This window comes from Desarmillaria tabescens (assembly GCF_030435595.1).
Source record: "Desarmillaria tabescens strain CCBAS 213 chromosome Unknown EV420scaffold_1, whole genome shotgun sequence".
Lineage (NCBI taxonomy): Eukaryota > Fungi > Basidiomycota > Agaricomycetes > Agaricales > Physalacriaceae > Desarmillaria > Desarmillaria tabescens.
In genome coordinates this window covers 2,524,645-2,548,941 of record NW_026848300.1, presented here as the reverse complement: position 1 = coordinate 2,548,941, position 24,297 = coordinate 2,524,645, and the positions used below count along the sequence as shown (strand labels likewise).

Here is a 24,297-nt window from a genome sequence, read left to right as displayed (position 1 = left end):
ACAGAGCACGTCAGAATCCTGACGAGAAGTGGACTCTCTTCATCCGAGGGTTACCAGTAGGAGCTGCTGTAGCTTCAACAGAAGCTGGGGTACCAGTTTCAGGTACTACCGTGTTGATCGTTCGAGCTTTGTCTACGACATGTCGGGAGTCGGTCAAGGTAGCAGCAGGGGTGGCAGTCGTGGCGGTGGAAGCAACCTTTAGGGATGCGCAGGAGCCATGACTAACCCAGACACCAGCGGCACCTGAAATACATGTCAGCAACTGAACGGTACCAATCCTTGATGCTAACGATACGTACCTCCGGGCGTGTCTGAATGGGTTTTAGCAACCAGTTAGTACGCTTAAACAGTACAATAATAAATAGAACCAACCATTATACGACCACCAGGATGCAGTCCACAATTGGCCATTATAGGTGACTTGGTTTCCGCCCACGTACTGTGAGATGTGAGAAATTACTTATAAGAGGAAAAGAGCACCCGTCTTACCGTAGTCGTGCTGCTCCAAGCGGCAACTCCGTTGCAGCTTGTGCTTCCTCCGCTGGACGTCGTAGTTGTTGTGGCTGAGGTTGTCGTAGTCGTGGAAGTTGTAGGAGGTGTAGTCGTGGAAGTCGTCGTTGTGGTCTTGGAAGTAGTAGTTGTGGTCTTGGTTGTCGTCGTAGAGGTTGATGTCGTTGTAGAACCTCCCGTGAGGGCGCTCTTAACAGCAGTGTCAATACGACCGTTGGCTAATAAGATACCATAAGCTGGAATCAGTCTATGAAAAGAGGACACGAACCATAAGCTTGCGAAGCATCCCAGAACATGACACCACCGAAAGAAGAATACTGGTTACGAGTCTGAGTTACGATGTTGGCCAAGGTTGCAGCATCGACATAGCCGCTCCCTGCAGCTGTTGAAGAAGCAGGAGCACCAATGTAAACCTTCACGTTGGGATTAGGCGAAGTATTCTTGGCCCAGTCGTCCCTGTAATGGTTATGTCGTTGAGCCGATTCAGTGCAGTATTAGAAAGTGGCCTAAGCATACCAAGTTCCGAAATTCCAGGCCTAGAAAATGGGATTAGCGACTAGACCACCTCATGGGAGGTAGGAATCGGCTTACGTTGGCGTTGCCATAGTTCTGGAGACCACACCAGTTGTTGTAGAACTAGAAAGATCTATGTTAGAAATTTTCTGTGTACTGTGCGAATCCAAACCAATTATACCTGAACGTATATAGCGTCAAATCCAACCGAATTCAAGACGGATCCCAAGTTCGCATCCGGGAAAACACATTGGGGTGCCGCAGTGATGTAGTACCTATGGCAGCTCAATATAATATATAGGAACGGGAGAAGAGTGGAAAACTCACTGCTTGTCCGCTCCACTAGCTAATGACCGAATCTTGTTCACGAAAGCCACAAATCCGGTACTGCCTCCACCCTCAATGTCCAGGTCAATTCTAATGACGCATGGTCGTCAGGTCGGAATAACCTGCTGGATTTAACAACATACCCGTCCAACACCGCATCACCAAATGGCCGCGTAGTACTGGAGCCCCCTAAAAAGAGGTCCCATATGGTCTGCGCGAATTCTTCGGCCTGGGAGTCACTGGAGAATGTAGCAGCGCCGGTGGCACCCCCAAGACTTAGAGTGATGATCTTTCCGGCGGCTTGGCACGTCTGAATGTCCGATGCCATGAACTGGCAGTTCGCCAGACTCGTACCACTGAATACACTATTGTCTACGGAGTTACAGGTCTGTGCATCGTTATATGTTAGTCCGACAACGTAAAATGGCCAAGAGACTCACGTTGGCCAAATTGATCTCAGGAAGGTTGTCGGTTCCAAAGAAAACGGTCAAAAATGCTAATGGGAAAGTACTGATCGTGTCATCCTGTATCGGCGGCGGAGCGATTAACTACAGACTATCGAGAAGGAATAATTTAATCTCACCTGGCAGTAGAAGGCCAAGTTTTGCTGCCATAACGATGTGTCCGTGCTGGTTGCGCCGTAGGAATTCTGACCATAATATCTGCAAGAAAGAAAATCAATGATTGCTGGGAAGCGGGAAGCGGCAGAAGCAAGTACTCTACAATCTGTACAATACTAACGTCAGTGATGTTCTTCTGTAAGAGTCAGGACGACTTACATTATCTGTGCGAGACAGATCAAAAGCCGACGCGGTGAGGAGGTTTCCTGCAACAGCGAGAGCGGCGGCAAGTTGGGCTAGCGACTTGAGGAGTGTCATTCTGTACTGATATCAAGAACGAGGAAGTAGAGCCTGGGGGATAAATCCCTACGAAAAACAGTCCTTTTATACATATGCAGACAGCCTTATCGGAAGAGGAACCCGAAAGTGTGAGATTTCGAGCTTCACATGGCACTGTCAGTTAGTCGCCGTTTGGGTTCTCGTAGAGATTTACTTAGAATTACTTACGTGTTCGTTCACTTCCTCGGGGGATTTCTCGTATATAAAGCTGCATATTTCATGGTTAGCGCCCATGTTGCATTTTCCGCAGATGTAATTCATTTTTGCGACTCACTTCGTTCGAGAACGGCCCCGCGCGGCGCGATTCTAACGGAAAGTCCTTTAGAGATGAAAAGAGAGTCGTCGTGACCCGTTTATGCGCTGGCTGCGCAGGCCTTGGAGTCCTTCCTCATGGATTCAATCTAGAAATGAGATCTAACATGTTGGAAACCAGGAGAGGAATCCATTTTAATGTTGCGTCGTTATCATCTGGTGCAGTTGGCTGTGATAATGCGAGGTCAAGAATAACGTGTACTAGTTTCACGGAGAGGCATCCATATGGTTACTGTGAACGAGATACCCGTAGGTCGTGTGCTGTTCACGGGTAGCTAGCCTGAACCCGGCAGTGACAGAGTAGTCAGAGAAAGAAAGCAACCAAGTTGCCAAAAGAAAGTGCTCCGCAGTGGCGGCCGCGTCGACGCAGTAGCTGCCAGTGAGCAATAAAACTTGTTCAAGTAGCCTCTATTCCTTGTCAACGGGAGACAGTCAATCGTACAGCGAAGCTCGACTAGATTAAACCGAAGATCCCACGCAGATAGCCAAAGAGCTTCTGCCCAAAGCGTACATGTGCTGGATGGTGCTACCAACCTTAAGTTAATGGTACCTTTCGGAGGTACCGACGTCTACTTGCTGCGACGTTGAAATCCGAGCATGGAATGTGAATGGGAAAGTGACAGTACATATGGTACTGCACTCTCTTGCAGTACTGCCGTTGATCCGCAGCAGTACTTAGGTTCCATATGATGATGCAAGCTCTTCCGGGACCGACCCAGGTGATAATTAATGCCTCCCTTACATAGTTCGCTTCCCAAGGATAAGCGATAAGGAATGCATCATTGAAGCGGTGGCAAAATAGCTTTGCAGCTCCAGATTAATCTGAGTGTCATACAATAATAAGCGTGTCTAGGTACAAGTCTACATCTATCCTCGGTCGTAACAGCGGCTCAAAGACACAGTCCAGTACAGTCTCAACAAATAACGACGGCACAAGCACAGAAGCACGCGGCACACTCGCTTACCAGCGATCTTTCCGAGTACCATATCCACTGTCACCGCCGCCATAACCACCTCCACCACCTCCACCATATCGTCCGCCACCGCCTCCGCGGCCACGACCACCTCCGCCATATCGGCCTATCAGAAAATGGTTAGTACCTACTCGTCATGCACAAAAAGGAATACATACTTCGGCCGCCTCCACCACCATACATGGTCATCTCTTCAAGTTGAGGGGGTACGACAGCTTTAGCTTCCTTCAAAATGCTCACGAGTTCTCGGGCAGACTTGGCATTATCAGTGGTAAAGTAGGTGAACGACGTTCCCTTCATGCCAGCACGCTACGGAGAATCGTCAGATACAATGTCCGATGAAAAAAATAAGATACATACCCCAGTTCTTCCAATTCTGTGAATGTAGTCTTCGCAGTTGTTGGGGAAATCATAGTTCTACACAGAACAGGTCAGCAAACGTAAACAATAGCTGAGAGAGAACTCACGATGACATAGCCTACATCCTTGACATCTGAAGAAGAAAGCCAGAGCCAGGATACAAGCAATGCGAGCCAATACACACAGATACATGGATTGACATGAAATGGCAGAGAACATGAAAACAAGAGGACAAGACAGTCAATAACATGCACGGAATCCAATAGGAATAACAAGCGCTTCGAGTAATAAAACTCAAAACAAAAGAAAAACAGGGAAACATCTCGGAACCACTACCAGAATGCACAGAAAGTCCTAGGGTCCACCCCAGCCCTTGAGAGAAGGACTGAGGCACGACGAGTCCAGAACACAGACAGGCAAAGATCTTCTACGCGCGAGAACCGAGAGGATGTTAGTCGTAACGAGTCCATGACTGGAACTCCAAACGATCCGTAACCGTTTACCATACCAAGAACTACTGCGAATGTTCGTTGGGCTGAGCCTACACATGCGTCGAAGCGCATCGAAGGACCAGGCTGGAAAGGTCAGAGGGACTCCTCTCGACGTACACGTGTCCAATCTAGAGCGCCTGTCCAATGCCGGGAAACGCGCCCCACGATCTAAAAGTCAAAACTGTAGGCGGTGTCGAGTTATTGCGTTGGTCACGGCAATAGTTACCGTTGGAGGGTAGGCAACACGAAGAAGACCGCATCCGCGGCTACCTCCTTATGGTCTCCCGATAGCGCTTGTAAAAATGAAATACGTACCAAGCCCACGAGATGCGACATCCGTGGCTATGAGAATCGGTGAACGACCGGCTTTGAACTCTCCCAATACCCAGTCACGCTCGCGTCTGAAAAAGGGACCATTTCAGCCGGTAATATCACAAGGGGAAAGATGAAACGTACTGTTCCTTGTCACCATGAATGGCCAGCGCGGGCCATCCTTCCTCCCGAAGATACTTCGTGATGTCATCTGCGACACGCTTGGTGCCGACGAAGATGAGAACCTTGGCATTTTCCGAGCTGATCTTGTCAAGATGACGTTCCAGCTTGCCTCGCTTCTCAAAATCACTGCAAACTTCAACAATTTGCTGGATGTTATGATTGGCAGTTAGCTCCATAGATCCGATGTTCACTTGGATCATGTCCCGAAGGAAATCCTGAAAAGTCGATATTAGTAATAGAGAGCCTGACAGTAATGAAGTACCCACATTAGCAAGTTTCTGAACGTCCTTGGGCCACGTAGCGCTGAACATCAGAGTTTGCCGGTCAGGTCGAATTTGTCCCACAATCTTACGGATTTGAGGTTCAAAACCCATGTCGAGCATGCGATCTGCTTCATCCATCACCAGATAAGTAACTCGACGCAGGTTGGTTTTGTTAGTTTCAAGCATGTCGATGAGACGCCCAGGCGTGGCAATGACGATTTCCACACCACGTTGCAGGTCACGGATTTGGGGTCCTTTGGGAGCACCACCATAAATAGCTGTGTTTCGAATCCGGGAGTTGGATCTGCGAGCAATCGGAGATTAGTCACGAAATGGAGATTTTTTGTAATAGTCATACCCAAATTTGGTGCATTCTTGCTGGATCTGTACCGCCAGCTCACGAGTAGGCGCCAGAACAAGGGCAATCGGACCATCTCCTGGAGACAGGAGCGGTTGCCTATAAATGATCGATGAACTCGTCATGATAAAAGTGAGGGAGAGTAGGCCTTACGCATTAATATGTAGCATGGCCGGAAGAGCGAAAGAAATCGTCTTTCCACTTCCGGTCTGCGCGATGGCTACGACGTCACGCCCACTAAGGGCCATCGGCCAGGCTTGACATTGAATGGGTGTAGGAGAAGAGAAACCTTGTGCTCGGATAGATGTCATGAGGTAGTCTGGAAAGCCAACTTCTTCAAATGATGAGACAGGCCTTGGCACTGCACGACCTTGCACCTGGTGACAACCATGTGTCAGCCTCGTTCCAAAAGTGAAATAAATACGAACTGACCCTGATTTCCTTGGTTTTTCTGAAATCCTCGACCTCTCGCTCGCTACGTTGTGATACTCGCTTATCTTCAACGTAGAAGTTTTTCTCGAAATGCTCGAGTTTGGTGCTAGTCCAGTCGACAGTGCGGAGACCACCACCAAGATTGGACATTTTGTCGTCATGACCGCCTCCCCAACCTCCTCCTCCACCATAGCCTCCACCACCACCATATCCGCCGCCGTAACCACCACCACCACTGTAACCGTTATAACTCTACAGAGATGTTAACAATCAGAAATGAAGAAATGAAAAAATCATACCATTGTACTATGGGATAAAATAAAGGGTAAAGGGGAAGGTGATGGAAGAAAACAAAGGGGAATGAGGGAGTAAAATTTCGCTAAACCGAGGAAGTCGATCACATGACGAGCCAAACAAGAGGCACAGCCATCCGGAACACGGGAAATCGATTTCCTCCGCCTGAATCACAAGACGCGTTATCAGTTATCGTCCACAACGTCTATAGAGCAGGATTACGGTAGAAAAGAATAACTATGTGTATATGCTAGTCCCTTGAAAATATATAACGGTATATTCGTTCGCATAGCGTGAAGGGTATGTGCAAATGTAACAAGTGAAAACGAATAAAAGCTACAAGCAAGTAAATGTGCACGGAGAAAACATTACATGACGATGCAGCTATCCTTCCCTCTCTTTGGTCTCTTCTTCGATGGGATGCTGTGCGGGTACCTATTTCGCATCTGTCTCAATAGATCCTCGAACACATCAGACACATGCCAGTTCCGTTTGGCGGACGTTTCATAGAATGGATGTTCCCAACGATTGGCAAGGTCCTGTATATAACCTTTCTGTACTTCGCGCTCGTTAACGAGATCCAATTTGGTACCGACAACGACGATAGGGATGTTCTGTTGGCAGACGTGAGCAAAAAAGGTATTCTTGGCGAAAAGGTGATCTGACAGTATCTCCGCCTTTGATTCTGTATATCTGCTGCCGCAAGTGATCGACCTCCTTTAAGCTGGCCTCTTGAGTCAAGCTGCGGACGAGTAAGACCAAGTCGGAAACCACAGCGCGCTGACTCGCCTGAAGACAAGGACAAAACCCAGTCCTGCCTGCGCAGTGGTCAGCGAACTGTATGAGTGATAGACGATACCACGAACCTTAATATACACTTCATTGAGACTCGTGAACTGTTCAGCGCCTGCAGTGTCCAATATTTCTAGCTAAAGAAACGGAACATGAGTAAGCATTCGATGTGAAAGAGGAAGCAAGCACAGCGTCGTTCTACAGTGCGAGAGTGAAGATGATGGGCGCTGAACGACGACAGACACATACCGTAGAGAGTTCTCCATCAAGGTGCACGGTCCGTCGATACTCCTCTAACCCCAATGATCAAGCTGTCGTACGACGAGCCACTACGAGTCGACCGACCTTCAATTGTGGGATCATAGTAATCAATGAACACATCTCGTATGTATCGCACTGCATACAACGAGGTCAGACACAGCCAACAGCCAGCTGTACGAGGCAGACCTGTAAGCGCAGACTTCCCCACACCTCCAGCTGGCACAAGAACAGAGATCAGCCAGGCATCGATAGGCCTACAGGAAAACAGCACCGACCCCCAAGGACGACGACGTTGAACTTGCGCATTCAGACGGTCCTCGACGCCCTGTGCGTCGCTACTGACGCCGACAGCGAATCAAAGTCGAAATGGGTAGCAGAACTGAAATAGACAGGTAAGACAAAGAGAGCATGGCCGTGAGAGCCGTATAAAAATACCGCCAAGCAGCCCCAAGCGCGTCCGTGCAGGGCCGCGGCTCCTTCCTCTTCGATTGCCAGTTGCCACCCACACGACACACCATGTCCCGACCAAGGGTATTCATGGACTTTTCTGTCGACGGCCAGCCATTGGGCAGGTAGCCTGTCATGATTTCCCTGCTATAATTCATGCTGACGCGGCGCATATACAGGGTCATCTTTGAGCTTTTTAGCGATACTGCACCGAAGACATGCGAAAAGTGGGCTCAATGTTCAGCCATACAGATCCTTTTCTCACAGATAATTTAGCTTCAGAGCCCTATGTACCGGAGAAAAGGGCGTCTCGTCGTCGGGCGTGCCGCTCTACTACAAGAGCAGCATCCTGCACAGGTGCATCAAGGATTTCATGATTCAAGGAGGAGGCATGTGTCTCTCTCTCTACCGAACTTGGCATATCTGACCTTCTAACAGACTTCACTAAGCGCAACGGCACTGGTGGCGAATCGATATACGGAGGCATGTTCCCTGACGAAGACCTAACCCGGCCTCTGGATTCGGAAGCCTTGCTCTGTATGGCGAATAGAGGTCCCGATACCAATGGTTCTCAGTTCTTCATCACCCTGAGGGAATGTCCCCACTTGAACGGTGCGTCATATCTCCATTTTTTTGCCGTAGCATACACTCACTTACGCCACAGGCAAACACGTCGTATTCGGCAAGGTCATTCGCGGTTACGACGACGTTGTCAAAAAAATTGTCGATGTCCCTGTGGATGCGAAGGATCGTCCCACAACCCCGGTAACAATCACTAGTTGTGGCGAGCTTGAGCTTCGCAAAAAGCAACGTAGGTTTCTTTTGACTGGCACTCCATCAACCTCACGTCGTGTCAAGCCTCCAAGCGTGATCGCTCCATCTCAGAAGAAAACGAAAACGAAGACCGCAGGAGGCGCTCCCATCACCGTTCTCCCAGTACAGATTCAGAGCCTTCGCGTCGTCGCCGCAAGACGTCCAAGCGAAAGAAGCGTAGCGAAGACACGAAGAAGGACGAAACGCCATTACAAGAAACCGAAGAAGAATACGACGCAAGACTCGAGAGGGAAGAGAATGAACGAATAGCAGAGCAAAGAAGGAAGGAATTGGAAAGAATCAAGCGTCAACGTGAAGCCGAACTTGAGCCAAAGGATGGCGTACGATTCAAAGGTGTGCCTTTCATGTTTCATCCTTCATTTCAGCTAATGTCCCTTATTCCAGGGCGAGGAAGAATGAAATTTATTGACCCCGAGTCTACATACAGATAGTTACATGCAATACCGCCGGTCCCAGGCATAACGTACAAAAGTTATACCAGTCACGACGCACAGACTCACCACTATGGGAGTCATAATATAGTGTTCAAACATGTCACCAGTATGGTCTCTGTTTTTTTTTAATCGATACGGCTTCGTTCACTATGGCACAGCACCGAATTCCAACGAAATCAGGTCTCTTACCAACTGCCAGCATGACTCCTTGGACCGTAGCTTGCATCATGAAGTCATTAATACACATCGCTAGGCAAGAGGTCCGTCTGCTAGGTGTTGGGCGTAGACTCGGTACACCCCCTTCGTCTACTTTGTTTGGTGATTCCCCAAAGTCCCCCTCGCCTGACTTATATATACCTTACCCCTCAAATTGCACATTAGAGTAACCATGGTTACCGGGCTGCTTCCCCTCATCATATTACTTAACTGGATTCAATCTGTCCAATTGCAATCAAGAATTAATACTTCCTCGCAAATACTTGCTTGATGCTCTCATCATTGAATTGCCGGTCTACTAACAATACCGTACTCAATTGCACGGTTATGAGGGTGCGAATCTGTCCCTAGTACAAGTTCAAAAATATACCATCCAAGTAAGAACGACGACAGGCTGTATATTTAGTTAGTTTTCAAAACCACTGTAAGTTTCATTGCAGCGTTGAGAATAAGCCCTCATGATATATTCGTAAAGTCGAGCGACGTCCAGACGATCTGCTCGAACAAAGCCCTTTAAATTATGGTCATAGCTGATGACGATTGTACAAAACTATCAAGCATAGTTGAGCCATACAGCAATAATAACAACGCATAAGTATTCGTGCATAAGACTACATAGAAGCATACTTCAAACTTCTACCTGCGCCACCTGCGCAGTAACCGTCTCGACCTCAGCATCTTTTGGTGGGTCAGACTCTTGACCTTTTTTCTCCCTCTTCGCCGCCGCATGGGCGAAACTGAAGGAGGGACGTACGTTTGACGACGGAGCAGTTGTTTTGGGTATCGCATGAGACGGCTGGGGAGATGAAGGAGTCGAGGCGGGTGGGGTACCGGTCCTGCTTATGGTAGGACGTTCAGACGCAGTCCGTGAGTTGGTGCGCGACATTGTCAGTCGCTCTCGGTTGTGCTCACGGTCCTTTTCGAGACGTTCAATAACTTCTTGCTCACGCCCAGAGACATCGACTGGCCTATGAAACGATATGTGTCAATTGGGGTTGCGGCCGCGAAACATAGGCGCTTACTTGGCTGCTCCGAAGGGGTTAGAGCGGGCAGATGATGCCGATACGGAGGATGTGGGGCCAATCTTCGGTGAAGACAAGGGACTGGGAGTGCCAGAAGCGCTACCAGAGCGTGGCAAAAGCTCTAATTTCCGACGCATTGGTGTAGGTGGAGTCGAGTTCGTTGCTGTCAAAAAGTCAACCTTCGCATACTTATTGCAGTATGATTGAACGTACGGGAGGTACTGCTCCTGCCTAGCGACCTAGACTTTCGCCAGTCAAAGTCATCGCCTGCCGGTTCCCGAGGTGGGCCCATGTCCCCACGTCCTCTCGAACCAAACCGACTTCCACTGTCTTCCGAGGGCTTGAATTTACTTCCTATCGTCCACGAATCCTCCCGATCAGCGGCACCACTTGATCCCTCAAATCCGGGGTCCTTTCTGCGTCTAGTGGGTCCGTCATCCTGAGTATGGGCGGGGCGTGACGGCATGTTTGAGCGCCAGTCGCTTGGGCCCTCAGAGACGCTTGGTAACCTATCGTCACTACGCGGTCCATCGAACCGACGGCGTGATGAGTCTCGCGATGGCAAGTCGGGCAATGGCCCATCGCGTCGCCACGGGTTGTCAAATTTACCATCGTCTCCGCCACCAAAGCCGGAGCGTTCCTTGGCTACAAGGTTACAGTAAGAACGTTTACAAAGACGCTTATCATCACTGAGAAGGGGACTGACGTGGTTCGGCAACACTAACACGGATCGTTCTTCCTGAGAAATTCTGTCACACGCAACGTCAGTGGACGATGGTCAGCATGATTATACCCGGCATAACGTACGGAACCGCTGCGCGCGAGAGCATCCTTCAGACCGTCCAAATCCTCAAACTCGACATATCCGAAACCCTTTGGTTTGTCATCTCTGTCTTTGATGATTTTGACAGATTTCGGCTACGGCATTTGATGAGCGAGATTCAATCGTACGAAGCACGGAAGGACGAACCTTGTTCGCAGCGAAGAAATCCTCTAACTCAGATTCGACCAAATCAAACGCCAGATTCCCGATGAAAGCTGTGTATGGGGGTGCAGTGGGAAGTGGGAGGTCTTCGCGAGGGGGCCCAGAGACACGATCCGCTGCAGTGATCCGAGTCAGTCAAGGGACAGAGTAGAAATAGAAATGGCGTACGTCGCGATGACAAGAAATCATCACGTCGACCGTGTCTGTCTCCCGGTCGACCATAGTCGTCGTCATTCCTTGCAGCGGCTGCTCAGACATAGTGAGCACCCCATCATCGCAGATGGCACGCATAGCTTACGAGCAGACGGCAGAGAATCCATCTCGTCCGCCCATGATCCCAGGGCTGGATGGTAAGACGCTCAGTCAGCAGCCAAAGTCGCGCCCGGTATTTACTCACCGCTATCGCCCAGGAATTCATTCAGCGAAATTTTCTTTCCTTTTTTCGGAGCTGCAGAAGAAAACAGACAGTAAGAGAATGGAAGGCGTTAAGGGACAGTGTGACACACCCATGATGTTGCTTGTCGGAGGAAGGCGTACAGTCCAGAAATTTTGCTGTGGACTTTGCCTCTATTTGCTGACATACGCATTCGGATGCGGTTTCCGCCAAAATCCGGGCCGTCCCCTCATCGATTTTGCGGATATTTACCTCAGGTTTTATCTCGATTCCGGGGCACAAACTGGCACAAGCAAGGTTCACGTCTCAAGGAATAAGGTAAGGACCCCATAGGGTATATGATATTAACTGTGAATACAAATATCCAGAGAGCATAGTAATATAATTTAAGCTTTTCCAGCAAACATTTTTTTGATCGCTTCCGTCGAATACGACTTGGGACGCTCAAGGGCTGAAAATTTCATGGTCAGTACAATCACGGGGCCGATCAATGGAAAAGACATACGGGCACCAAGGGCACGATCCCAAATGAGCTGGGCCGCGACACCGAAGGCACGGGAGACACCGAACAGAACGGTGTAGAACTGCATTTCTGTCAAGCCGTAGTGGGTCAGGAGAGCACCAGAGTGGGCATCGACATTGGGCCAAGGGTTCTTAGCCTTTCCAGCCTACATAGAAACCGTCAGCCATCGGATCAGTTAAATGGAGTAAAAAAGGCGTCTGACCTCGAGAAGAATGTTCGGGACGATCTCGTAGATTTGGCCCACAAGCTTGAACAGAGGGTCCTCAGGGAGATGCTTAAGTGCAAACTCACGCTGGGCGGTGTATCGGGGGTCTGTCTTCCTGAGAACTGCATGACCGTATCCTGGGACGACCTTGCCTCCCTTGAGTGTCGCCCAGACATACTCCTTGACGGCGTCGTCCGAAGCGTTCTTGCCAATGGTTTCCTGCATCTTGGTCAACCACAGGAGCACTTCCTGGTTGGCCAAGCCGTGGAGAGGACCAGCCAGACCATTCAAAGAAGCGGCAAAGGCAAGGAAGGGATCTGAGAGAGCAGAGCCGACTAGTTTGCCGGTGTGAGCAGAAACATTTCCACCCTCGTGATCACTAAAGGCACAGTCGTATCAGGAACGCTGCAAAGCCATGTGGGAGTTGCATACCTGTGAATAGTGATGTACAAGCGAAGAAGCTCGACAAATGCATCATTTTCCCCAAAGCCAAGAAGGGTTGCCAAGTTGGCAGAATAATCCTTGGCGGGATCAATTGCGGGAAGCTTGCCTTTACCGAAGACGTTCCGGTAAATTCGACCGGCAATATTAGGAAGTTTGGCGATCCTGTAGACAGACGCGCGGTCAGTGACGTCAGGAAGATTTTCATAGGCAAAGACACTTGCAAGTCCATGGAATCCTCGAACGTGGGACCCCAGTAATCCTTCTTGGAGATACCATTTTGATAGGCCTGTGCGAAGGCGGAGTTGTGATTGAGCTGATGATGGTTTCAAAGATCAGTCCATCACGGGTCTAAAAGTGAAAGAAGGCACGCGACACGTACGGCGGTGACAGCCAAACTGAATTGGCTCATGGGATGGAGGGTAGGAGGGCACCTGTCCAGGATCTCCTCAACAAATTCAGGAATGGCAGCACGCGCGGCCCAGTCTTTTGAAAGATCCGCGACCTGTTCCTGGGTAGGGATTTCTCCAGTGAGGAGAAGCCAGAACAAGGCCTCAGGAAGGGGCTCCGAGCCGCCAGGAGCTTTGGGAAGGAGCGCTTGACACTCGGGAATGGTCTTTCCACGGAAGCGGATACCCTCATCTGATAGGGGGGTAGTGAGTAGCGGTTAAGGAAGGAAAATACGGAAGGGCGCGCACCAGCGTCGAGCACTGATCCCTCCCAGATGAGCGCAGGGAGACCGCGCATGCCTCTGAAGAACAAGTGAGAACACGAAATAAAAGTTTTTTTAAAAAGCGTACCCATAGAGCTGGTCGACGACTACCGGTCCAAAAGACTTTTTACCATGCTCAAGTCGGGCTTGTTTCACCTGGAATGATGACTGTCAGCTAGCAGTTACATGACAGCAAAAAATACGTGCATTTTCTTGTTCTTGAGGAATGAGCTGGGCCAAACGCTCTTTGAGGGCACTCGATGACGGAGCCGTTGTCGAAAATCGGGCCGAGACACCTGCTGTCCGACCCAGGGAGGAACGGGACTATTGCGGGGGTGGGGTAAGGTCCAGAACAGTTGGAAATAAAAAGAAACAAGGCTTACCAGCTGCAATATTGAGCGAGACTGGAAAGCCATGGTGGTGGTAAGAGAGAAAGTCGTGACGAGGCGAATGGAGAGGAAGGTGGGGATCCCCAATGCGTTGCCGGGCCTTTTTAAATTCTCGAAAATTATTTCCTAATATCTCCGATGACCCCTGTCCACGTGATCGCAGCCAATCGTCCCGTTGTCAGCCATGATCTGATGATGCCATCGGCAGCTGCCGCAGGGGTTGCATTCCAAATTCCAAAGTCAATTCTCTCTCCATCTTGCTACACAATGGGTAAGAGAAAACGAACAAATACCAGCGAAAACCCCCCTGCAGGCACTAGTACATCACTTTTACCCCAGGTAAGTATTCCCGGTTTCATGTAACCAAGTCTTATTTTTTTTCCAGAAAAGATACTACAGGCAACGCGCTCACGCGAATCCATTTTCTGATCATGCCCTGGAGTACCCAACGTCTCCCCAGAGTGTCGACTGGGATAGCCATTACCCTTCCTTTGCCCGCTCAGGCAAGGTGCCAGAGTTCGCCGACGTCGGTTGTGGCTTCGGCGGCTTGCTGATCTCTCTGGCTCCTCTATTTCCCGATACCCTTATGTTAGGTCCGTCGTCCATATTTCCGTCGGCATCGCCATCTGATTGTCGTGATATCCTTCTGCAGGCCTGGAAATACGTGTGCAGGTCTCTCAATATGTCGAGGACCGTATCAAGGCCTTGAGGGTAGCTGCCGAGCCTTCATCACCGGCGGCCCACTACCAAAATGTCTCCATCGTCCGTGCAAATGCGATGAAGTTCCTACCCAACTACTTTACGAAGCATTCGCTTTCTGCGCTCTTCTTTCTGTTTCCCGATCCCCACTTTAAATCACGGAAACACAAAGCGCGTATCATCTCACCCACTCTCCTTGCCGAGTACGCTTACGTGCTTCGTCCGGGCGGCATTGTATATACTATCACCGACGTAAAGGATCTCCATGAGTGGATGAAAGCTCACCTTCAGGCATTTCCGCTGTTCGAGCCGGTTGATGAAGAGACACTCCGAGCCGAGGGTAAGGGCCCCATTGTGGATGCCGTGTACACTAGCACGGAGGAAGGCAAAAAGGTCGAACGGAACAAGGGCGATAAGTGGCTTGCGTGTTTCAGGCGTAAAGAGGTCGCACGACAGTAATTTCTCCAACTCGTTGCATCCACACCATCGGCCGATTCTTACGAAGCGGCGCTCACGCATAATACCCGCCGAGGTACCTTGGGGGTGCCTGTCCTGTTATGTTTCTTCCGTGCGGCCCGATTTACGGTTTACTGCGATCAAGCCGCTCTTTACTTGATAGCTTAGTAGTGTCCCATGATGGAGGGTCATATAGAACGCGACATTCGAATTCGTAGAGTTACAAAATTACTTTGTAGTGTATCTGTATCAAAATGCGTCACGTTCCATGTTGATGAAATAAATCGCGAACTCTAGAATGAAAAATCAGGGGGAGAATTTGAATCTACATGCCATATATCGGGAGGTCTCGCGGGGAAGAATGCGGGGTAACAAATTTAACAGTGGTGGCTGAGCTTGGCTGAGTCCAGAACTTGGATGTTGAACAGATGATTGACTATACAGAGAGCACGAGTCTTCCAAGATCGGACTAGCAGGTTAGAAGGAATGTCATAGGAAGTGATGAACTGGCCAAGGGTTGACAATAATATCAAAGATCTCGGTACAAAGACAAGTTTTCAATACTCGTACATCTGCTCATCTTCCTTCTCCCCGACATTTTGTGTAGCTGACTGCATCGCCGAGATCAGCATACCGGTCCGTGACCGTATGGCAGCTCGCATCTCTCCATGAAAAACCTTGCCCGCTTCGCACGCCAACTTGAAAATTTCTTCGAAGCGATCAACATGGAGCCGCGTCTCCATTGTGGTGAGCGTCACCTTGCCTGTCCGCGGCATGACTGCAACGGTGACGTGAGGGATGTCGTTTTCTTCAAGCGTCGTGAGATCGAGCATAGGCGATGTCGAATGCACGCCGCCCGTCACAGCGCAGACAAAATCGAGCAACGCGATGCCAGCGCTAGCAAGAGCAAGTGTCGTGGCATTGATACAGGCCTGTAGTAGACCCCCATCCTGCTGTAGAACCTGCACAAAGATATCGATCTGCGAGCGTGGGTAAAGATTTGTCTGCACGACAGGCTCGAATGTCGACTTGATGGTCGCCGCCATCTCAAGTATTCGTCTGTAAAAAAAGGCGGAAAAAAGCAACGATAAATATTAGGTGCTCACCAGGACTCCCCCCTACTCACTTGTCACCGCGAGAGCGTTTCCTGCGTTCCCCCGTGCTGAAGGAGGCGATGCTGACTTCGACATTGATGTTGGCCCTGTCGTACAAGGTTTGCGACCGCATCTTGGCCTCTCGCGGCCCAAATACTGATACGAGAACCTGAGTCAGGCCATGGGTAATAATGGCAGATCCGTCTGCTGTGCCCTGCTGGGACAGATCTATGGTGATATCGCGCAACTCATACTGTCGCCGTCCGTCCGAGCGAAATCCGCCTTCGTTGAGTATTTCGACTCGCGAGCTCTGCATTATTTGTAAGTAAGAAAAAGAACAATAGAAATGTCTAAAAAAGCATACGGACCATGCCTGTTTTTTTTTTAATTCTTTGCCTCAGGTGATGGGAGCGGAACAGACACGGATCTGTGACAAGCGTGTTTTGAGTTGAAGAACGTAATGCAACGTCCAAGAATAGCCCCTAATAAGTTGTCTGACCCGCAGTATTCTTCATCTCCTCCATTCCTTCCTTGTCACTTACCATCATCTAGACTCTATCATGGCGCCTGCTGATATCGCGGTGCCAACGTCGATTCTCGACACGGATCTCTACAAAGTTCGTGTCGCTACAGTCTGCAGCCGAGGCTGGCTCGAATTCACTGGAAATCTAGTTGACTATGCAAGCTGCCGTGTTGGACCATTTCCCGACAGTGACAGCAGTATACAAGTTTACTCTACGCGATAAACAAATATCCTTCACGCCTCATTTTGTCGACATTCTCAGAGGCGTCGTATCTTGTGGGTATCCAATAGCCACAATTCATTGACAAGTTCATTCATGCCACCTAGGTTTCGCCGACATTACTCTACAGCCAGCCGAGCGTGAATGGCTTCAATCAGCCTGCTCCTACTTCTCGCCTGAATATATAGACTATCTCTCGGCGTACCGTTTCAAGCCTGAGCAAGTACAAATCACGTTTGTCCCATCCGCAGACAACAGTGAGCGAGGCACTATTGACATTGTCATGTCTGGTCCGTGGGTTGAAACCATTCTTTGGGAGGTTCCCATCCTCGCTTGTGTAAGCGAGACGTACTACAACACAATAGAAGAGGACTGGAACTATGATGGACAAGAAGGTGCGTCTAGACGCTACTGCCTGATAAGACCCGATGATTAAAGTTATGAATGTCAGATATCGCGTACAGCAAGGCTAAGGCTCTCAAGGAAGGTGGCTGCGCGTATATGGAGTTCGGCACCAGACGCAGGCGAACTTTTCATGCGCAAGATATCATGGTAGGTGCTTTGATACGCGCCTCTACCGAAGTGCAGGGCAAAGGAAGGTTGATGGGAACCAGTAATGTGTGCTCATTACAGCCGATCGGATTGAAAACCTTGATTGACCATATGCATGCTGCAGGTTCTTTTAGCTCACAAATACGGTATAGCACCGATGGGAACGATTGCTCAGTATGCCCATCCTTGGCTCGTCGTTCCTTTCTAAGATTGACTCTGACCTATAGCGAGTGGTTCATGGGGGTTGGTCATTGCTGTGTTGTGTGGAACGCGGCTAAAAAATTTGCCACAGGTTGCTGCCCTGAAGGGGTATGAAACGGCAAATACGCTGGCTCTGGAACTCTGGGAACAGACTTTCCCCGACTCCAAAGCACTCGTTGCGTTGACAGATACGTTCTCAACTGGCGCTTTCTTCGAGGTGAGTCATTTTTGCCTCTGTGCCAGTATTGGTAATTCGATAACTCATTCACTCACTTCAGAGTTTCATTAAAGTCCCCGAACTCGCTCGTCGGTGGACGGGGCTTCGACAAGACTCCGGTGATCCCTTTATCTTCTCACCGCGCGCTAAAGCAGTGTACGAGAAACTGGGTATCGACCATCGCACGAAGACCATTACCTTTTCGGATGCGCTTGATGTTGACAAGGCGCTCAAACTGCAAAAGCAGTCGGAGGAGATCGGATTTAAAGGTAGCTCTATCGTCTCTGACAATCAGTTCCGTCCTCATATATTCTGGATGTAGCCTCGTTTGGAATAGGAACGTTTCTTAGTAACGACTTCTTCAAGGCATCAAGCGGAGGCAAGGAGAAGAGCAAAGCAATGAATATGGTCATCAAACTCGCTTCCGTTGACAACAAACCTTGCGTGAAGATTAGTGATGATCTGACTAAGGTGGGCTATGCACTTATCTTGCGACGGTCACCAGGTATTAACGGCATGGACTATAGAACACTGGAGACGAAGCGGAGGTACAAAAGGTGAAACGATTTTTTGGATTACCTGTTTGAATTTGGGAGAGCTTCAGTTTCGTTGGATGTTAGATGGACCCGCCGTAGACGTAAGTATACCGTTGGACCCATAAATTAAATGAAGGAAGCTGATTTCTGTAGCAACCATGTATTCATATATTAACGTGATAGAATTTGTACAATGGACTGGTCTATGTACTTATCTGCGGCTGATTCGCGGATGTATGATAATGGCGTCACTGAGGCGCCACAGCATCGGCCCGATATCCGAGCCTACTCAGGGTTGCGGACGAAACAGAACCAAACTTGCGGCACTTTGTCATATGCACTCGCATGTCTCCCTCCATTTGCCGTGTCGTTGAGGATGCAAAATACCAGACCAGGGAGATACGGGCAGCAAGGCGGGCCAAGAAACAGCCATGGATTGTCCTCAAGCTCATGGTCTTCATCACCGCCGGTATCATGATATATGCTGCCTACGTTTACATTGGGAGGTTCTGCGTTCCGGGTATACGGCGGGAGCACGCGTTCGTCAGTAGAGGGGCCTCCAGTACGTGCTATTCTATAATATCATTTGATTTTTCTAACTGTCTGCAGTCGCGATGCTGGTGGTATTCTGCCCGTTGTACCTCTGGATGCTATGGGCGTACGTCATGGTGCGTCAGGGATGCCGAACTATATTGAATTTGACCACAGAGCAGGATTATAGGTTGTCATTGTGTCTCCAGGATATGCTCGTGATGTTCGTGCATCTTACTACCAGGTTTCTTGGAAACTGACAGTGTTGTAGCATGTTCCAAGGTCGCCGGACCCACCACCCTTGACGCAGTCACCCTATATACCACCCGTACCGCCTTCGTTCATTGGACCTGATGCCGACGTTGAATCTGGCGCGATGGGTAATCCAGCTAGGGCAGGAAACGATAGCATTGCAGGCCCGTCTTACGAAGAAATGCACGATTCAAGACCTGTTTACGACAGTGATGAAACTGACGAAGGTGTAACACATAATAACCACGTTTCGCATCCACCACCTGTCCAGGCGTCTACATCGCTACCTCCACGGAGCGATGGCAACTGGACAGAAGACAAAGAACTCGACTTTCGGATACGAATGTCTATGATGCATATTGAACGACGACCACCTACGAATCCAGTCCTCTTACCCGCGTATCGCTATTGCACTAGGGACGAATTGGTCAAGCCACATCGGGCGCACCACTGCAGCGCTTGTGGCACTGTACGTTCCTTCTTGATTACCTACTTACCTCGAATTCTTACCAAAGCTGGCTAGTGCGTGCTTAAGTACGATCACCATTGCCCTTGTACGTATTTTCCCATACTTCTTACGCATGCTGACATAGTTTGTAGGGATTGGTCAATGTGTCGGCGCGCGAAACCACAAGTTCTTCATCAACTTCAATCAAGCCACTGCCATATTCACCGCATATACCTTTGCCACTTTACTGACGTATAATATACGATCCGCTACTGCCACAGGCGGCGACTTGGACGTTCAGCAAGTAGTTATCATTGCACTGTAAGTCCCTCGTTTCACCCGCGTGCATGTCTTAACTTTGGTTGTATAGGAGCGCTCTTTTCTTCATATTTACTACAACGCTATTTATCTCCCATGTCCGGCTTCTGTATCTTTCACAGACTACGGTCGAAGCTATGTATGACCGAAGCATGAAAGAACGCGAAGGGCATATGCTCAATGATGCCTTTGGTCTCTGCGGGTTCACGTGAGGTTTCCATACGTTCCGCGCGTGTGGTCTTCTGATGTATTGCCTTTATAGCCAAAAAATTCGTCTGCACCGTTCGTGGGATGTAGAGTGGGGACGGATAGGAAAAGAGGGTAACTTATGGTGGTTAGGCTCTGGGAGAAAAGGCTGGGAAGACGTGATGGGGGATTGGTGGGTAGGATGGATATTCCCTGTTGGAAGAGGGCTGTCGGATGGACTGAACTACACCGCCAATCCCAGATTTGACGAGGCAGGGAGATGGAGGAGACGGAAGGAGTGGCCTGTGGAGTTGCAATGACATTAAGCGCGATTATCTTATTCCCTCACCATGGAACACTATCTAAACGCCCTTGTTGTATGTGTGTACATCTAGTATTTGCAAGTTTAGTAGGCATCTGTGATGATACTTAATCCCACAATGGCATGCTTACGGCTAGAGCATCGTACCTGTAGTTCCAAAATGGTCATTATACCAAGTTGTTCGGCGCAAAATCACAGCCTAGAAAATTTCTCAGCCTCTTCTAAACCGTGACGATTAGCTTAAAAGAGTATCCAGCATAGAAGGTCGGAGTAGGTGTTGTGCCGAGAAACAATACCAACTGCGGCATGTTCGAATGTCAAGCGGCTATGCATTCTACACTAGATGGCCTGTCGGAGTAATATACGGATGTTGTAGAAGCGGATGGTGCGGAGAGACCAGTGATAAACTCCACTTAAGGACTTGGGTTGTATGGAAGCCAAAGATCGGTCAGAGCCACACACCGACGAAAAGCCCCCCAGAGAAACATGTACCCTGAAAAATTCGGAGGTGACAAATGTAAAAATATTGCTGTACGCTCGCGACGCATAGCGGTCTGGCTGCTTACTTCACCCATCTTCTTTGGCGTGCAACGTAGATGAGACCGATCCGAGTTGGCACTGATATTGACGCTCAAAATCGTATTCAGCAAATGAGTTGTTGGAATTACAAAGTGCATTGCGTATAGTTATTCTCCAGGTTCAGATCCTGTCTTGAATGAGAGAATATCAGACAGGGTTACAACTACGCATCAACGCGCTTACTGTAAGAGTAGTAATCCGCTTGTGGCTATCTATACCCAAACGTTACAATTGATTAACGACTAAAGAATGAGAATTGTGATAGAGAAAAACGATATGACAAACTCCCGATAAAAGCTAGATCTGTGTGAAAGTCCATACCAAAGATGTGAAAGATAAAGCGTGTTTAGAAAATAGAGTTGATGATCCCACTTCCGACAGCGGATCCTGAAAGGGATCAGTATCGAAAGAAAGGATTATGAAAAATGACAACAGACCTGCTCCAAATCCAACTCCTCCAACAGCAGAGTGAGCCAACTAGACATGCGTTCAGTGTTACCGGACTGATGGACGGATAAAGACCACTTACAGTATTCTTCAGGCCGCCCCCTCCGAGTCCGAACTTGGACTTCTTGGGCTCCTCGACAGTGACTTGGGTGGTCACCTGAGTTGGAGCTGGCTGCGGCGGTGGCGGCTGATAAGCTGGGTACGGAGCGTTGTATTGCGAGGGAGGGGGACCGTATCCCACGGGTGGTCCAGGAGGAGGCTGGTATAGTGGATTGCTATAAGGTGCATTTGGGGGAGGACTGTAAGGTGCCACCTTCTCAGCGACCGTATCGGGTGGCAACCGTTCGACATAATTCGAGGGGAACAAGCCCTCGACACCATTGTGCCGTCCTGTCCACCAGTCAGCATTGGCTTCTGCCACGATTTCGATAACATCGCCGGCCCGGAACGAAAGATCGTGAGGGTCCTGTCGTGGATGAGTATTTTGCATGAATGAGACTATGAAAGAGAAACGAGCGCAACTTGTCTGGACTCGTTGTATCCCCAGATTGCCCTGGCCTTGGAGACAGTAGTAACTGGCGGTGAATTGTACGGCTGAGGAATTGGAGGCGGCGGCGGCGACCGTACGAGCAGATTCTGGGTAGACCTGGTAATGTCGGCTACAGCTGGGTCCTGAGGCAACTTGGCAATGATATCCCTGGCATCGCTGGGAGAAATCTTGTTTTGTGAGGCAAGAAATTCGATGTTCTGCTTTGTCTGGGAAAGGATATGAGCAAGCAAGGCAGAGGAGTCCATGGTCGAGATGGTGGTAAGAGCCAAGATTCACCGGGCCGTCGGCCGTAAATTAATTGAATTAATCGATTCCAATGACAGGCTCGCAGGTAAAATGAATAACATTTTCTTGTATAGCAGAATCTAGTGTAAATAATCTCTGACTACCTAGGAGATCTTTCCAAATCTTCAGCTTCAGCAACGAGGGCCGCGGTACTGACCCGTGAATGTCCGCCCCTTGCCTTACAATTAAGAGTCTGCAGGCTAGGGGAGACTACGTATTTCTCGAGCTTGTCGATGACTATTGCCACTCGTTCAACCTCACAACTCCTCTTCAGGAGTAGCACACGCTGTCATACAATAAGGCATGGAGGCAACTATATTCCCGCTGAGTCGTCGATTTCAAACAGTAGACCCTTTTTATGTTCTAAGTGCAGTGACTGGGAATGTTTGAGAGGTAAGACATGTATACCTTGACTATTCCTGCAGCTTTTCTTTACCTTTAACAAAGCGCATTCCGCTCAGACGGAAGCGTCAACAACATCTACCGGGGGCTTATGAGTGAAGATAGAACTAACTAGTACAAAAGACTACGGGCACTTGGTTACTAGGCTAAGACGAGCGCACGTATGCCGACCCAAGACTAGCTAGTTCGCCATTAGCAAATACCGAATGACAGTTGATAGCATGATCGTACCTTTATCTACTTTCTCTACTTAGGTTCCGCCTGGACGCTCTCAAACCTGCAAATAATGCCCCCAAGTTCGCTCCAGCTCTCCTCAAGCGCGTTCAAGTATTTGTCAAGACTCTGCTATTTCTCCTTAAGCTTCCGCTCCTCCTCCTTAAGCTTCTGCTCCGCCCCCTTAAGCTTCTTCTCTTCCTCCTCAAGCTTCTTCTCTGCCTCCCTAAGCTTCTTCTCTTTCTCTTCAAGCTTCCGTTCTTCTTCCTCAAGCCTCTGCTCTTCCTCCTCAAGCCTCCGCTTCTCTTCTTCAATCTCCCGTAGGCAATCCTCAAACTGATTTTTCCTCTTCTTCATTGCCACTACCTTCTTCTCCAGACTCATCCGAATTGCTGTGGATAACCCCTTGCACAAGAGCAGCATTTGTGTCACTGGTGCCTTGCGTTTATCTGGCATCAAGGCAATGTCGGCACGAATAGCAGTCTCGAAGTTGGCGATTACTTCTTGGGCAATCTCCTCGTCTATCAAGCCGTCGCAAAGCGCTGTCAGGATATTCTCCATGGCCTTGGTTCCACCAGGTAATAACGCACAGTCGTCTCCAACGAGCCGGACAGATGCCACCATTCCGCGTCGCGCGCAGGAGGGCCCAACTTTGATGCCGTACGGGCTCGAGTCGCCTTCTGTGATGCATAAAAACCGCGAAGTTTCGATGTAGAGAGCAGCGAACTGCATGCACGTGCCATGGTGCATGAGACTGCAGTTCTTCGCGCTTTGCATTATTGACATCGCCAGAGAGGCGCAGAGGATGATGTTCATCCTTCACGGTGGTATATCGAGCTTCTGTACAAGGTCGTATTTATCAAGGTTGCGACCAGTGTCTTTGAGGTCAGCCCCAAATGAGACAAGGTCGGCGTCACTTGTGCCATAGCCCTTCACTTCTTGATCTCGAACTGAACGTTCTGTGTTCTTGCTTCAAACACCGTAGTTAGCAACAGCTCAATAATAAGATTTGACTGTAAGTACTGACGTTGCGCTTTCAGATCTCTCTCCCTGATTGAATGGTTCGATAACCATTACTCTTGAATCGATCTTTCCCGCCTTTACTTGTTCGTCATCGCCCGATAGGATATAGACGACCACGAGCTCATGGGAAATAGCCGCCCGAGAACGGTAGTGTTCCATGCGAGTAGCGTAGCATGATTCAAGAGCGGAGAGACGGCCTGAGTCGTCACGGCCGTCGTAACACGAAGCTATCGTCTCGCACCACCTTGCTATGGGTAAAGAAAAGCGGATGGGTTGAACTACGCCAGGTATCAACCGATGAGGGTTCTGCACGACTATCCCAGACTTTTTTTTGCTGGTAACCAGCGAGTCATGACGAAA

The 24,297-nt window shown here is 49.3% G+C and overlaps 12 protein-coding genes across 12 annotated transcripts; 4 read left to right on the top strand and 8 right to left on the bottom strand.

Annotated features, from left to right (window-relative positions):
- Positions 1-10: 10 nt before the first annotated feature.
- EV420DRAFT_1634353 (glycoside hydrolase family 18 protein) lies at positions 11-2,228 on the bottom strand (the record flags this gene model as incomplete). Its single annotated transcript, XM_060476311.1, has 14 exons — positions 11-243; positions 300-311; positions 373-439; positions 490-728; positions 779-966; positions 1,027-1,046; positions 1,102-1,146; positions 1,205-1,298; positions 1,351-1,440; positions 1,494-1,738; positions 1,791-1,874; positions 1,934-2,012; positions 2,069-2,076; positions 2,130-2,228. The coding sequence occupies 14 exons, from the start codon at positions 2,226-2,228 to the stop codon at positions 11-13; spliced, it is 1,503 nt and encodes a 500-aa protein (XP_060339746.1).
- Positions 2,229-3,350: 1,122 nt separating this feature from the next.
- EV420DRAFT_1497656 (P-loop containing nucleoside triphosphate hydrolase protein) lies at positions 3,351-6,411 on the bottom strand. The gene is made up of 11 exons (XM_060470933.1): positions 6,234-6,411; positions 5,935-6,186; positions 5,656-5,879; positions 5,503-5,601; positions 5,148-5,448; positions 4,843-5,096; positions 4,702-4,787; positions 4,003-4,028; positions 3,896-3,952; positions 3,694-3,844; positions 3,351-3,641 (listed from the first exon to the last, which is right to left on the bottom strand). The coding sequence occupies exons 1-11, from the start codon at positions 6,234-6,236 to the stop codon at positions 3,523-3,525; spliced, it is 1,572 nt and encodes a 523-aa protein (XP_060339745.1). The 5' UTR covers positions 6,237-6,411; the 3' UTR covers positions 3,351-3,522.
- Positions 6,412-7,699, bottom strand: EV420DRAFT_1497647 (small GTPase superfamily). The gene is made up of 8 exons (XM_060470932.1): positions 7,557-7,699; positions 7,468-7,497; positions 7,366-7,416; positions 7,270-7,313; positions 7,095-7,157; positions 7,018-7,046; positions 6,895-6,970; positions 6,412-6,842 (listed from the first exon to the last, which is right to left on the bottom strand). The coding sequence occupies exons 1-8, from the start codon at positions 7,585-7,587 to the stop codon at positions 6,597-6,599; spliced, it is 570 nt and encodes a 189-aa protein (XP_060339744.1). The 5' UTR covers positions 7,588-7,699; the 3' UTR covers positions 6,412-6,596.
- A 98-nt stretch (positions 7,700-7,797) lies between these two features.
- On the top strand, positions 7,798-8,993 carry EV420DRAFT_1616388 (cyclophilin-like domain-containing protein; the record flags this gene model as incomplete). Its single annotated transcript, XM_060475115.1, has 7 exons — positions 7,798-7,853; positions 7,908-7,955; positions 8,005-8,117; positions 8,167-8,340; positions 8,393-8,539; positions 8,587-8,895; positions 8,947-8,993. 7 exons carry the CDS (start codon positions 7,798-7,800, stop codon positions 8,991-8,993), a joined length of 894 nt encoding a protein of 297 aa, XP_060339743.1.
- Positions 8,994-9,840: 847 nt separating this feature from the next.
- Positions 9,841-13,910, bottom strand: EV420DRAFT_1258012 (putative citrate synthase; the record flags this gene model as incomplete). Its single annotated transcript, XM_060466867.1, has 17 exons — positions 9,841-10,180; positions 10,235-10,397; positions 10,448-10,879; positions 10,941-10,983; positions 11,042-11,152; positions 11,205-11,335; positions 11,388-11,465; positions 11,518-11,562; positions 11,617-11,667; positions 12,170-12,281; positions 12,339-12,720; positions 12,774-12,947; positions 13,001-13,098; positions 13,165-13,424; positions 13,481-13,533; positions 13,583-13,650; positions 13,878-13,910. 17 exons carry the CDS (start codon positions 13,908-13,910, stop codon positions 9,841-9,843), a joined length of 2,574 nt encoding a protein of 857 aa, XP_060339742.1.
- Positions 13,911-13,976: 66 nt separating this feature from the next.
- On the top strand, positions 13,977-15,346 carry EV420DRAFT_1497628 (putative methyltransferase). Its single transcript, XM_060470931.1, has 3 exons — positions 13,977-14,222; positions 14,269-14,476; positions 14,536-15,346. Exons 1-3 carry the CDS (start codon positions 14,022-14,024, stop codon positions 15,039-15,041), a joined length of 915 nt encoding a protein of 304 aa, XP_060339741.1. The 5' UTR covers positions 13,977-14,021; the 3' UTR covers positions 15,042-15,346.
- Positions 15,347-15,595: 249 nt separating this feature from the next.
- Positions 15,596-16,448, bottom strand: EV420DRAFT_1298264 (exosome component 4; the record flags this gene model as incomplete). The annotated part of the gene is made up of 2 exons (XM_060468356.1): positions 15,596-16,097; positions 16,165-16,448. The coding sequence occupies 2 exons, from the start codon at positions 16,446-16,448 to the stop codon at positions 15,596-15,598; spliced, it is 786 nt and encodes a 261-aa protein (XP_060339740.1).
- Positions 16,449-16,636: 188 nt separating this feature from the next.
- Positions 16,637-18,706, top strand: EV420DRAFT_1497615 (Quinolinate phosphoribosyl transferase). The gene is made up of 11 exons (XM_060470930.1): positions 16,637-16,749; positions 16,805-16,931; positions 16,983-17,270; positions 17,327-17,493; positions 17,552-17,601; positions 17,655-17,670; positions 17,720-17,845; positions 17,907-18,114; positions 18,168-18,316; positions 18,373-18,482; positions 18,535-18,706. Exons 1-10 carry the CDS (start codon positions 16,693-16,695, stop codon positions 18,430-18,432), a joined length of 1,248 nt encoding a protein of 415 aa, XP_060339739.1. The 5' UTR covers positions 16,637-16,692; the 3' UTR covers positions 18,433-18,482; positions 18,535-18,706.
- Positions 18,707-18,726: 20 nt separating this feature from the next.
- On the top strand, positions 18,727-20,436 carry EV420DRAFT_1634345 (zf-DHHC-domain-containing protein; the record flags this gene model as incomplete). Its single annotated transcript, XM_060476310.1, has 8 exons — positions 18,727-18,943; positions 18,991-19,049; positions 19,103-19,135; positions 19,184-19,633; positions 19,688-19,718; positions 19,765-19,933; positions 19,983-20,138; positions 20,193-20,436. 8 exons carry the CDS (start codon positions 18,727-18,729, stop codon positions 20,434-20,436), a joined length of 1,359 nt encoding a protein of 452 aa, XP_060339738.1.
- Positions 20,437-21,056: 620 nt separating this feature from the next.
- Positions 21,057-22,291, bottom strand: EV420DRAFT_1497605 (SH3 domain-containing protein). The gene is made up of 5 exons (XM_060470929.1): positions 21,987-22,291; positions 21,547-21,930; positions 21,455-21,494; positions 21,201-21,404; positions 21,057-21,148 (listed from the first exon to the last, which is right to left on the bottom strand). Exons 1-4 carry the CDS (start codon positions 22,257-22,259, stop codon positions 21,364-21,366), a joined length of 738 nt encoding a protein of 245 aa, XP_060339737.1. The 5' UTR covers positions 22,260-22,291; the 3' UTR covers positions 21,057-21,148; positions 21,201-21,363.
- Positions 22,292-22,548: 257 nt separating this feature from the next.
- EV420DRAFT_80499 (uncharacterized protein) lies at positions 22,549-23,814 on the bottom strand. The gene is made up of 2 exons (XM_060483528.1): positions 22,933-23,814; positions 22,549-22,882 (listed from the first exon to the last, which is right to left on the bottom strand). The coding sequence occupies exon 1, from the start codon at positions 23,728-23,730 to the stop codon at positions 23,047-23,049; it is 684 nt and encodes a 227-aa protein (XP_060339736.1). The 5' UTR covers positions 23,731-23,814; the 3' UTR covers positions 22,549-22,882; positions 22,933-23,046.
- On the bottom strand, positions 23,734-24,096 carry EV420DRAFT_1634342 (uncharacterized protein; the record flags this gene model as incomplete). The annotated part of the gene is made up of 2 exons (XM_060476309.1): positions 23,734-23,884; positions 23,942-24,096. The coding sequence occupies 2 exons, from the start codon at positions 24,094-24,096 to the stop codon at positions 23,734-23,736; spliced, it is 306 nt and encodes a 101-aa protein (XP_060339735.1).
- Positions 24,097-24,297: the final 201 nt, after the last annotated feature.